The 13306-nt window shown below is 40.2% G+C and overlaps 1 protein-coding gene across 1 annotated transcript in view; it reads right to left on the bottom strand.

Moving 5' to 3' along the window:
- MRPS10 (mitochondrial ribosomal protein S10) overlaps positions 1 to 13306 on the bottom strand; it is a 56386-nt gene that overhangs the window by 8428 nt on the left and 34652 nt on the right. The window contains exon 4 of the mRNA XM_078649719.1: positions 12159 to 12298. Coding sequence (XP_078505845.1) covers positions 12159 to 12298 — 140 coding nt within the window. The remainder of the gene's footprint in view (positions 1 to 12158; positions 12299 to 13306) is intronic.

Raw genomic sequence — 13306 nt, forward strand, 5'->3', positions numbered from 1 at the left:
TGGCGAGGGCCACGGGTCAATGAAAATGAGTCTGAGAGGGTACCATTTATGCGAAGTCTGGCCATTGGTCGGCTATATAATAAGCCAACTGTGGCTGTAAATCCAACTGGCATGCCCATGCGACGCATGATGGACATAAAGAATGGCCACTCTAATGTATCAAAAGCTTTTTCGGTATCTAACAAAATAGCTGCTGCCGGGACCTCAGGACTTATTCTATGGAGCACTGCGAATAGGATTCGCAGATTTAAGGAGGTCGAACGATGGGGAACAAAACCTGATTGTGAATTCCATTAATTACGAAAGTCTGTTGGCGACAATTTTTGCTAAGATTTTGTAGTCGACATTCAATACAGAAAGTGGCCTATAAGAGCCGCAGACGGAGGGGTCCTTACCAGGCTTAGGCAATAGAATGATGACACTTCGGGTAGGCGGGAGGGTTTGTGTTTCCAAGGCCTCAGCATACACTACACTCAGCTTCGGCGCCAGGAGGTCAGTAAAGGCCATATAAAACTCACCAGTAAAGCCGTCCAGACCAGGGGCGGAAGAGCCGTGCAGTACTTTAATGGCGCCACGCACCTCGGTCTCAGTAATCGGTTCCACCATGAAGTCCTGCATATTGTTTCTAAGTACACAAGGGCTGCTTTGGAGAGATATGACTCTTGTGCGGTGGGGTCACGGCCCAACCTCACAAATGGTATTTAAAAATTTATTATGGAGCTGTACTGTCCTCATGACATGAATAGTTTCTTCTGTCCTTTTATCAATAACAAACTTGCAGGAAATTGTATTAAAAATCTCCACACAGACTAGTAGCAAAGGTAGATTTGGAATCTGGGTAATTGTAAAGTGACACTACAGAGATAAAAAAAAAAAAAAAAAAAAAAAAAAAAAAGAAGAAGATCTATGGGACCTCAGCTACTCCTTATCCAAATAAAGAAGGCACTTTTAAATCCTGGCCACCAAATTTGACAATCAGAACGACTTTTGGGCCAGTGTTTCGTATTTTTACAAAAAGCATAGTATACATTAACAATGGTCTAGATATCATGATTTGTAGGTATTTATTTTCAACATTCTTGGACTCTGCTTCAAATATGCTCAAAGTAAAGGGAAATAAAAGGGTTGTGTATCACCTTTTTCTAACCGAGGCACGCACATTACAGCACATTAATTCACAAATTATTCCTGATTCCACAATTGGTTGCACATCACATGGCTATTTGCATACATAAAGGATGAGGCACTTCTCACAGTACTGCATATAATTGCGAGTTTCACTGCATTTGGCTTTTCTCAAATTGGGCTGCTTTATGAGCAAACACGTGAATGTTGAGCTTTATTCAACCTACAGTTCTTGCCAACCAGGCAGCACAAGCTCTCAGGTTGTGAGACATATTTTGAACCTACAGTGAGCTTATAGCCCGAACACTGCTTACTATTGGTTAGCTTAATTGTTACTCTCATTCGCCTGCTTCTTGTTCCTTGCCTTGCTTTTTCTAGGTCTCGCTGGTGTTAGCAGCGCGAAGCGAAAGACCTATTGTTGTGGGTTTGCCGGGAATGGGGCACAGGGGGTGATTACGCGCTTCACCTCGGCGATTTCATCTCGAGGACGCGCTTCTGCAGTCGGGCTTGCATCACGTGTGCAGACTCTCCAGGGCGCTGCAGATCTGTTTTTGCGATCGTGCCTAATGACTTCCGTGTCTCGTTTTTTTTTAAGGCAAGTTGCACGCGCTTTGGTTTTTGCAGGCAAGTGGCACGCGCTTGACTCTCCAGGGCGCTGCAGATCTGCGCTGCAGATCTGTTGTTGTGATCGCGCCTAATGACTTCCGTGCCTCGCATTTTTTTAGGCAAGTTGCACGCGCTTGACTCTCCAGGGCGCTGCAGATCTGTTGTTGTGATCGTGCCTAATGACTTCCGCGTCTCTAATTATTTTAGGCAAGTGGCACGCGCTTCTGCTGGCCGTGTGCAGACTCTCCTGTGCGCTTCAGTTCAGATGTTGTTAACTAATGTGCTTGGTGATTTTTATTTAACCACGGTGTTAAAAGTCGCAAAGGTACGTTAAAAGCCGCCTCACTGGGACTATGGTTGCTTTTAAATTCCAAAGCATTACCACGTCTCAAACTTCGTAACCCTTCTTGTCGCTGACACCATTACGGTTAAAAGAACGGCTTACAATATATCATTTCTACGATAGCTCTCATGTTATGGAATTAATTAAAATCAACAATTTATGTTAAAAGCCGCCTCACTGCCGCTTCTGTGCACACTCCTGTGCGCTTCCGTTCAGCTGTTGTGAACTAATGTGATTGGTGATTTTTATTGAACCACGGTGGGCTCTCATGTTATGGAATTATTTAAAATCAACAAGTTATGTAAAAAGCCGCCTCACTGCCGCTTCTGCTGGCTGTGTGAACACTCTACTGTGCGCTTCCGTTCAGCTGTTGTGAACTAATGTGATTGGTGCTTTTTATTAGGTCTCGCTGTCAAGCGAAATACCTATTGCTGTCGGTTTGCCGGGAATGTGAGACAGGGGATGTGCACGCGCAGGAGATTCCCCCATGTGAGCGCGCACGTCTCCTGTCCCACATTGGCAGGAAGCAGATCGAACACTAGAACACACACACACACACACATACACACAGTCTCTCGGGCTCCTCTCGTCCCGCGGTGGTGGCGGCTGCACAGGCTTGTGTTTCTATGACGGGCCCCTCGTAGATCCGCCGGCCGGATGAGGAGGCGCGCTCGTGCGTAGGGCGTTCGGCCGCTCCGCGCAAACGCCTGCGGGTCAGTTTTCGGGTGTCGAGGAAGAGGCGCCTGTGATTAGTGCAGTTTGTGAGTATTAACAGAGGACACGCTTTGGATTCAGAGAGGTTAGTGGTCATGCAGCAGTAATGTACGATGCAGGGTTTCACTGGTGCGGTTTTCGACCGTTGATATATCGGAACTGCGCTGCCCAGTGTTACGCGAAGGTCTAGAAGTGTGGGGGTGGGGGTGGGGGTAGGGAGACCACTGATGTGTTCAAAGTAATGTGACAGCACAAAGCTTTTCTTACCCTTGTCGAGGGCAAGTTATGGAGGAGGGACACAGCATTAATAAATGTAGTGATGGGGTGGGGGAAGACTGGAGAGTTGTGTAGTCTAGGGTGTATTGTCTTGTGCTGGGACCTATTTTAACGTTTTTTTTCATTGTGTTTGCTTCACTGGATAGAATATCCCGCTTTTTGCCTGGGGTTGTTTCTAAAATACTATCAGCAAAGCGCTATATTTGGCATCAGGGTGCAGTAATCGTTCCCATGCCTATTCATAGTTCACTACTTGTCTGACGCAAAATGTGTAAAATTACTTAAGTTTGCCCCTCGTATGATGTTTGCATGACACGTGGTGTGGCACGCTTGAGTAATCCTTTATCGCAAGCAGAGAAGTGGTGCAGCGTTAAAATCTTTATTTAATTTCAAAGAGAGAGACCCCTTAAACCAGGGGAATAAGGTACTTGTTCAAAGTGGAATAGAGTGTTTCCCTTGGCACAGTTTAATCGTTAAGCCCACATGTTAACTTTGGATATTTAAACATTTAAACACTGTAAAACAAACCAATACGTATATAAAAAGGCTGGTATAAATTTATTATTCTTAAAAACAATGACAGTCACAAATTTAAAAAATATGGTGTTACCATATTACAACTGATAAAAACAGAGGGAAGAAAGCAAAAAACCTTTTCTTCTAACAATTTATAATACAACTGAACATAATGTCATAAGGAAAATCAATGACGGGTTCAATGGACAGAACAGGATAAATAAATCAAATTCTACTACACCACAACAAAGAGACACATAAAGACAATACAGTTTTGTCATTCCAGCTATGGCACACCGAGTGTATCAATCTCAGACTGGCAATCTTGGGTACATATAATTATTGTACTTTACAAAATTGACACGGTTACTCAGTTGTGCAATTCGTTTTGCGTCGACGCGTTTCGATGGCTTATTTCATATTCTTGCCATCTTTTTCAAGACTGTTGTATTTTCGTCTCCCTTTATCAGCGGCACTGGATGGTTGCCTTAAATTAGAGGTTCCTATGAGCAAACATATGGCCATCATTATCTATTTTATATTGCCAATTTAATCATTGCATTACCACACCAATCCCTAGTGCAATCAAACTTTATACATCCAAGGTAGTATACATCTTGTTTAAAAAAACCTCTCAATTTCATTTCTTATTTGCTGTGTTAGAACCATTTTTTTAACCATCCTTAGCAACTGCATCAGGTTACACCTGTATCTCATCATTAGTAGCCAACTTGGTACCTGCAGTTATCCAATCTTACCATGTGTGCTGATATATTAGAGATTGATAGGGCCAAGAAAAACATGGCGGACAACAGAATAGTGTTCGTCAGCCAATACTCGGGTCTCAGTAACAAAATAAAAAATATAGTAAATCGGAACTGGAAGATCATTAACACGGGTCTCCCAGCACCAATACCAAAGCCCCTGTTTTCGTTTAGACGAAACAAAACAATAAAGAATGCTCTGGTTAAGACATACAAAAACCCGCCATCGTTGGTACAAACCACCCTGGCTAATAAGAACAAAGCAACAGGAAACCACAAATGTGGAACCTGCTCAATCTGCCAGAATTGTATTGAAACAAAGAAACTGGTATTTAATGGTAAAACTTTGGTACCTAGGACTCTTAATAATTGCAGGAGCAAAAATCTAGTCTACCTGCTAGTCTGCCCTTGCGGGCTAGGCTATGTAGGAGAGACTGGCAGGGAGCTGCGTACAAGATTACTGGAACACAGATCCTCACTGAAAAATAAGAAAGATAATGCTCCCCTAGTACACCACTACCAAAAAGAGAACCATGGGTGTAATGAATTTACATGGTATATTTTAGAGAAAATAACTGTAAGCAGAAGAGGTGGCAATATAGATGCCCTAAGAAAAACACGTGAACAATGGTTTATGTGTTTTCTAGACACAGTGGACAAAGGTTTAAATTCCAAAGAAGACTGGATGAAAATTGTAGCCTATAATTAAAAGTAACCTGGAATAACGAGATCAATAAAATAAAAGAACCATAGCCTACAAACCTGCAAAAACAATAGAGGAAATCCGCTAATTGCTTGACCTATGTATAAATAGGATGAATGTAAGAAAATCATAATGTCCGGGTGTTTTGCCCCTTTGTTATATTTTGAGACTCAAACTGTATACTGCGGTGCACTAGTATCACATAAAAATTATGGTGGTAAATAAATCAATAGGCACACGCAAATGGATCATCAAATAGCACACATGCCCTATGTAAATATAGTAATAGGAGTGATCAGTAATCCTAGAAATGGTGTGGATATAAACAAATAATTGCGGACCTAATAACACAAATAATTGAGCCGCGAAAGTTGCACCAAAGTGAGGCTTAGCACGTATTTTATTATGCGTGTACAAAACAACCATGGGAGCCGCCCAGTGGGCTGGCTTGCACACAAGAAACGAAAACGAGGCGAGGCACGCAAAGGAATAAGCGGAAACCACGGTCTAATAAACATCCGTCCGCTCATCAGAGTGACCCAGCTGATTTGGATTTAACCAATCAGTGGGCTTTAAAAAGAGAAACGAAGCGCGGGTAATTCAGAACGCTTTCGGGAAACCAGACGTAGGATTGGAACGGACTGGGAGTGGAGAGACAAGTGCTGCCGCTTTGCAAGGTAAGAAGGCTAGAAAGTAGCGTTTGGAAGTTGTGAGAGGGAGGAAGAATAGACATTAACTTTTGCTCCTGCTATCCTTTCTTTGCCTCTTAGATTAAAAGACGGCTCAGCCAAGTATCCACTCCGCACTTAATACAGCGACTTAATGAGCAAGGTGGGTCGGTTTGAAAAGGCCTAAGAAGCCATTAAAGACTGTTGCACCCTAGGAATACTGGGTGGTAAAATTTAACAATATTCATTATTTACCACTAGATACAAGCAAATTTTTAAACAAGGCGGGACGTGCCCTTCCAGTAGACGCGACCAGTGGGTTACCGCAAACTGGATAATAATAAATAAAGGTAAATCAGGGTTAGAAGTCCTAATGATTAAGATAAATTAAAATGCTTAATGACAAATGCCAGTGAAGGACCAATACATACTCTTTTACAGATAACCCCTGCGCAGGACTGTTGACTTGATTTTATTACGTGGAAAGAATAAGCAGCAAGGAAATCCCTAGCAGGTATAAAATGTACAAAGCAAGCCAACTCTAGGAGATCTAAGTAATGGATCTACAATAGTGTAAAATGGGGAGCTGTAAATATCTCCTTATCTTTCAGATTAGCCCTGCCCTATAATATGCCTGTGCAGGACAAACAGAGGAATTCTTCCTAAATATGACATAAAAGGTAAAAATTGACCCTAACCTTTGTGTATTTAATTCAGTCCAAGTACAAGTCTATACTGCCAATATGCGGGTGGGTGACATTGAATTATATCAGCACACATGGTAAGATTGGATAACTGCAGGTACCAAGTTGGCTACTAATGATGAGATACAGGTGTAACCTGATGCAGTTGCTAAGGATGGTTAAAAAAATGGTTCTAACACAGCAAATAAGAAATGAAATTGAGAGGTTTTTTTAAACAAGATGTATACTACCTTGGATGTATAAAGTTTGATTGCACTAGGGATTGGTGTGGTAATGCAATGATTAAATTGGCAATATAAAATAGATAATGATGGCCATATGTTTGCTCATAGGAACCTCTAATTTAAGGCAACCATCCAGTGCCGCTGATAAAGGGAGACGAAAATACAACAGTCTTGAAAAAGATGGCAAGAATATGAAATAAGCCATCGAAACGCGTCGACGCAAAACGAATTGCACAACTGAGTAACCGTGTCAATTTTGTAAAGTACAATAATTATATGTACCCAAGATTGCCAGTCTGAGATTGATACACTCGGTGTGCCATAGCTGGAATGACAAAACTGTATTGTCTTTATGTGTCTCTCTTTGTTGTGGTGTAGTAGAATTTGATTTATTTATCCTGTTCTGTCCATTGAACCCGTCATTGATTTTCCTTATGACATTATGTTCAGTTGTATTATAAATTGTTAGAAGAAAAGGTTTTTTGCTTTCTTCCCTCTGTTTTTATCAGTTGTAATATGGTAACACCATATTTTTTAAATTTGTGACTGTCATTGTTTTTAAGAATAATAAATTTATACCAGCCTTTTTATACACGTATTGGTTTGTTTTACAGTGTTTAAATGTTTAAATATCCAAAGTTAACATGTGGGCTTAACGATTAAACTGTGCCAAGGGAAACACTCTATTCTGCAGCGTTAAAATCGTCAGTTTTATTTTATTTCCTTTTAGGGAAATTTCGTTTTGTGTTTACGGTATGAATACACAGACCCACATACTGATCTTTTTTTACAATGTGTAGGTAGGGGATCTTTTCACCGTCCTGTTTCTCATTGGCTTTTGCAACCAAACTTGCTGTCTCTACTGTTGACTACATTTTCCATGTGCAAGCAGGCTATGCTGTAATATTGGTGGTAGAAGGAAACTTGGAAATGAGGAGTAATTGCCCCATAATTAACTAAAAACAGCTAACTGACTGGCGTGGGTGCTCCTTGTTTTTCTAAAGTTACCAACCGTAATATAATGCCTCGCAGAGACCTGGTGATGCCAGTGTGCAGTCACTGCCTTTGCTGCCCCCCGCTGCATGCACTCTGCTCAACATAGAGCCCAGCCAGAAATGTACAAGTAAAGGCTTCTTCCACAGACATATTTTTAGAATTTTAAGTGATCTCTGCCCCCCCCCCATTCTTAGTGCTTTAAGAGGGATCAAAAAGGTGAGGGCTGGGTGTCCAAAGGGGGCATGGCAAAAAAAAGCATAGCGAGAATTACTTTCCAAAAAGCTTTAAAATTTTGAGCCCAAATCCTGTTCTTGAGACAGAGCGCCCCGTGATCATGATTTAGTACCGGAGCTTTCTTTAAGTGCATCAGATATATATCGCACAACAATGGCATGCACCTAACACAAGCCAGATCTATTGACTTTACCAATGCTTACTGTCAGCATCATAGAATGAGTAGCACCAGTCACAACGTTGTGAATAACAAGAATAGAAGATGTTTCAGTTGCACTGAATTTTACAGTTCTGTGGAAGTCAGAGGCAGATTAGGAGTTAAACATTCACTCCAGTTCTTCCTTCTTTCCATGCATTCTCTCTTTCTGTTGCATCCATATTTTGCTGAAATGCGCCCTTGCTTATTTCACACATCAGCTCCCTCTTCTTCATCACGGTCTGGTCACTCGGACCTTTTTCAGACTCTTACCTGTGTCACCCCTTCACTATGCCCTTGCACACACACACAAAGACTAACACGTGCAACAGACTCGCGCTGTGTCACACAATCGAACATCGCTCTGAGAGGCCAATAATTGCATGAGCATGCAATCTGCATCCCTTCATGAAACACGCCTTGCTTAATGGGGGCCTTTGATGAACACCCACTCATGACCTGACATCATCTAGACATCTAGAGGTTCCGTTCAGTGCATGCTCTGTGGAAGAGTCATGCGTAGCATGAAAAATCTACAGAAACAAGACATCTGTAAATTGTAAACAATCTGAGTGACTGCAAGATGAAGTAAATAATGTGAAATGGAAAGAGGGACTTACTTCCCCGATGACATGGGTTGCCCTAAGGGTCGTGAATGTATTGATAAACGACCCGTGTTCAGGAGTGTACTATTAATGGCGCGTTTTGCTGTGAAGTTCAATCAGTGTGGGCAAAGATGTTTCAAGTCTAAGATGCACACAGCCACGAAAAGACTATGAAATGTTGAAAGTGGTGCATATCAAGCAACTAACAGGTACTTGAGTAGCCAGCTGACGCGCTTTTTAATTCAACATTCAATGCTCTTTTTCAAACGCTGAGTTGTCTAAGCAAAACAATATTGTAATCGTTCAACAAAAATATCATTTTTTTTCTTTTATTAAACTAATGGTAGCAGATTCGAGATGTGACTATATTTTTTTACGAAATGAGTACTTCTTAGCACAATGTAGAATTGCGTAACGCAGAATAATTGTGTGAAATCGTATATCATACACTGGAAATTTAGAGTCATTAAAACACTTCATGCAAACGGTCAGTCTGATAAACAAATCATTTCACTGAGTAATGGATTGTTGTAATTCGATAACAGAAGGAACAGGAGCTGAGAGTAGGATAAACAAACTCTCTCTACACCACTCTCTCTCTACACCCCTCTCTCTCTACACCTCTCTCTCTCTCTCTCTCTCTCTCTCTCTACACCCCTCTCTCTCTACACCCCCCTCGCTACACCCTCCCCTCTCTCTCTCTACACCCCTCTCTCTCACAGCATCACTGAACGCCACCACAGCATCAATCTGTGCAACCATTCAACAACAACTGATTCAAATATGTTCTCTCAATGTTTCAAGCTTTATTACAAATGTCACATAAATATGTTAATATTTCACTCCTGTTTTGGGATTTTCGTCACAATATAATACACTGCACATAATCTTCATAAAAGTTATTTACCAAAGTTTAAGCTATTGCCATTATAAATTACAATAACTTTTATTTAAGTATTCATTATTAAAAATAAAACCCATTGTTATTTGTAATATCAATACATCCAAGTCTCGTAAATACAACACATATTGCATTACAAATACTATAGGTGTCACATTTGCGAAAGTTAAAACTATTGGCATTGTAAATGACAAAGCTATTAATTCCGCTATTTTCAAAACCAACACAAATACAAAATGTGTCATTTACAATACCAATAGGTCAAACTTTCCTAATGCGAGACCTATTGCATTGCATATGCTTGCTCTTGGGATAGTATTTCCCCTGGAGCCTACCTATTAGCAATGTTTTAAATTGTCTGACTTGTAGCCTTCCACTGTTCACATTTAGGGAACTACTTTCTGCTTTTTCAGTTAGCACCATGTGAGAGTTTGTGTGTTTTCTAGCTCTCTCCCTCAGGGTACATTCCTACACCTCCACATTCATTTTACATTCTGTTCAGAGTTTCCTTAATGAAAAGTATTTAAAAAAATAAAACAACCGATTTGGAAAGACTGAAAACAATGCGTTCAATGTTCAGTTTTGAGATACCATATGAGAGGTCTTGTTTTTTCCACCAGTATTTTAAATTTTAGGGTTTTAAACATTACTTTACAGACAAACACTGGTAAATCCAACAGTCATAACTCACAAAAAAATCAGACCTTTTGGCACTGCCAATGGTTGTTTTTATAGACCAATGGCTAGCATGAATAATTTTGTCAGGATTCAGAGTAACTTATCCCATGATTCATCAGCGGGCTGGACTATAACATTTTATGTCCATGCTCCATGTACCACTCATTCTCTAGGAAAAGCTTGGTGGTTGTGGATTGTGTATTGGACCTAAAATACAGATGTTGAATCTGGCGTCTACTGGTACGGTCTTTGTTATAGCATATGGTCTATGCCACTATATTTCCAAGGTAGCTGCCTCACCATAAAGCATTCAAGCTCATCAGCCTACCATTGATTATTTTGACAAACGCTCTAATCCCAATAGTTTAAAAGTTGGCTCCAATTTGTTCATGGGCAAGGCATGGTTTCTTCATATCAATATGGGGTGTGAAAAAGGTTTTCTGTTGAATGTGTCTATAGAAAATGTGTTTCTGGTTAAGACTGAACATATAGTCAGCGGTAGGGCTACTCCTGTTAAAACTATGAGCCAGGGCTCCAGCACTGTCGTTTCAGTATCCTACAGGGCCCACACCCTCTTCATTTTAACATATGACTAACACGTATTGTGTTGCAAGGAGACCACAAGTCAAGTCTGCTGCTATGTTACACAGCTTGGAATCAAGCACCTTTAGCCCCCTCAACTCAGGTAGCCTTCCATGCTCTCATTTAGTTTGAGATAGAGGTATCCAGTCCTTTAAAGAAGGTCCTGAAAATCGAAAAGGCACTTCTATTAATGTATTCCATAAATTTGTTTCTTCAGCGATTTGTGTCAAATTTAATACAGTTACGATACATTCGATTACACTTAAGAGAAAACACACTTTTGTTTTAAGAAATGGTTTTATCTGTTGCACCAAATATTTTACCTACCAAACTGAAATTAATCTTTTATAGAGCTGTACAAATAATATTTCACTGTGCATCTTGGATCCAATTTCTTGTTCTGAACAGGAGAATATTTATCACAGACATATATGACATTTATTTTTTCTTACACTGGGAGACAAGAGCGATACTCAGTATGTTTTGCAGAAGAGACGATTAAATTCTAGGTCAAATGACATCCACAAAAACCTTTATCTAAAACGTTTTTCATTTGTTGAGGAGAATGATAGCACCCATCCCTAACAGAAGGAGAGGTGGGAGCTATCATGAGATAAGGTTGACATATATTCATATGGCTATCAGTTTTTGAAATACCAGATGGCTGAAGCACAAGTGCACAAATATAGTGTTATAATTAATCTATTAGGATAAAATGTCAATACATTTTTACTCAGTTTTTATAACAAACAGACCATGATCAAATAAATCAGACAACAAACAATATAATAATCACCTCCTTGCCCTCCCACTCCAAGGCCAGGCCAGTATCTTAATCACTTTTGTGATGTGCATTCAATATGTCTGCGCATATGATGAGCAGCATTTCCAGTTGTCCTTGCAACAAGCTAATAGACTTCGATTGTAGGTCTATGATTGTAGCTCTTCAGCATATTTAGCATTTCGAACAATACAGTTCTCTAAATTTTCTAGAGTGGGTAAGAAAGTATTAAGTGCCTCTGTTTCTGAACATCTCATTCCCTCCCATGTGTCTGTTAGGAGTAGGAAGAAACAGGAGCTCGGGAGTTACAGAGAGCTCTGCAATTCTGGTCTGCCTTTTGGTAACCTATTTGATCTTATAGAAACAGATATGAACTTCTGTCCGCACATTAAGGATGTTCTATCTACCTGAAGATGAAAAGACTGTAAACAGTTAGAACCCCAGTTTGAGTGCACATTTTCTGTAAGTAGATTTAATCACTCATTTTCCGTTTCTGTTAAAAGAAAGTTAAAAAAAAAACAGAAAAGTTACGATATACTTACACCTTGTCAATAGAGATGCCAAGTTCCTTGGCTGCAAGCACAGCAAAATACTCATAGCTGTCCAATACAGTTTTGTCATGTCCTTTGACTAACACGCTTATTTGCTTGTATAAAGTATCTGCATTTTCTGAAATAGATATCTCCAGAAACAAGAACAAAATAGTGTCAAATGGTGTATGAACAAACAGCGACATATCCAATATAACACATGCTCAAGAAAATATGGCAGCGACACCTGTACTTTGCATAGTGATATACCTGAATTGAATGTACATTTGTCCTTGCTCTTTCTAAAATTAAAATGTATTTTAGTTGTATTTGCATTAGGTGAGGATTCAATTGTAGTAATGGTGCAATCGATTCATTGATACAATCCATATAAATTCAAGTCTTGAGCCACTGCAGATTTTATTATGATTGTATGTTTAATTCAGTGTGCTATTACATGACTTTGTATTGCTGTCTGGGGCTTTGATCACAGACCAGAGTCTGATTCTTCTGTGATGGATCTTCCGTTCTGGTCAGTCAAAGGTTGGGTTACAGGCACTGTCTTGTTCAATGAACTGTGGGTGCATGATTGTCATATATGTGTGATTCTTTCATAGACATTATCACCACAAGGTAATGACTGTGGTCTCTGGAGAAAAGCCACAGCTTCTATTATTAAACGTGCCTAATAAAAAATAACAAGACAGACTCATAACAGACCACACAAGGTCCTGTTTTCCTGCTTTCGGTATACACTGCAAGTGAACTGAACCACCATGGAAGTCCTCGCTTTTATCCAAGAACCCAACTGGAAAGCCATCAGGCTTGGCAATGTGCACCTATTGGCATCCTATTCATTTTACAGGCTCGCTACAGACACCTTTAGCTGTCTTCACAGATCGCATTGTAACCAATACTCTAACATACACAGAGTGGACTTTGGGACTGCCCAGTGCACATTATTTTCTTTCATGTTTGTCGCTGGATGGCTTGCGTCTTTATTCTAGTGTAGGAGCATTTTGGCCCTATCATGTATTCATTAACTGAGGGTATCCTTCCACTGCCGATTTTCCAGTGTCCTGTTTCCTTCTTACAGGCTGGTCACAAACATGGTTTTGACACATAGGCTTTAGAAAAGCGATTGGCTCATATAAAGCCAA

Source organism: Lissotriton helveticus, chromosome 6 (genome assembly GCF_964261635.1).
Source record: "Lissotriton helveticus chromosome 6, aLisHel1.1, whole genome shotgun sequence".
Taxonomy (NCBI): Eukaryota; Metazoa; Chordata; class Amphibia; order Caudata; family Salamandridae; genus Lissotriton; species Lissotriton helveticus.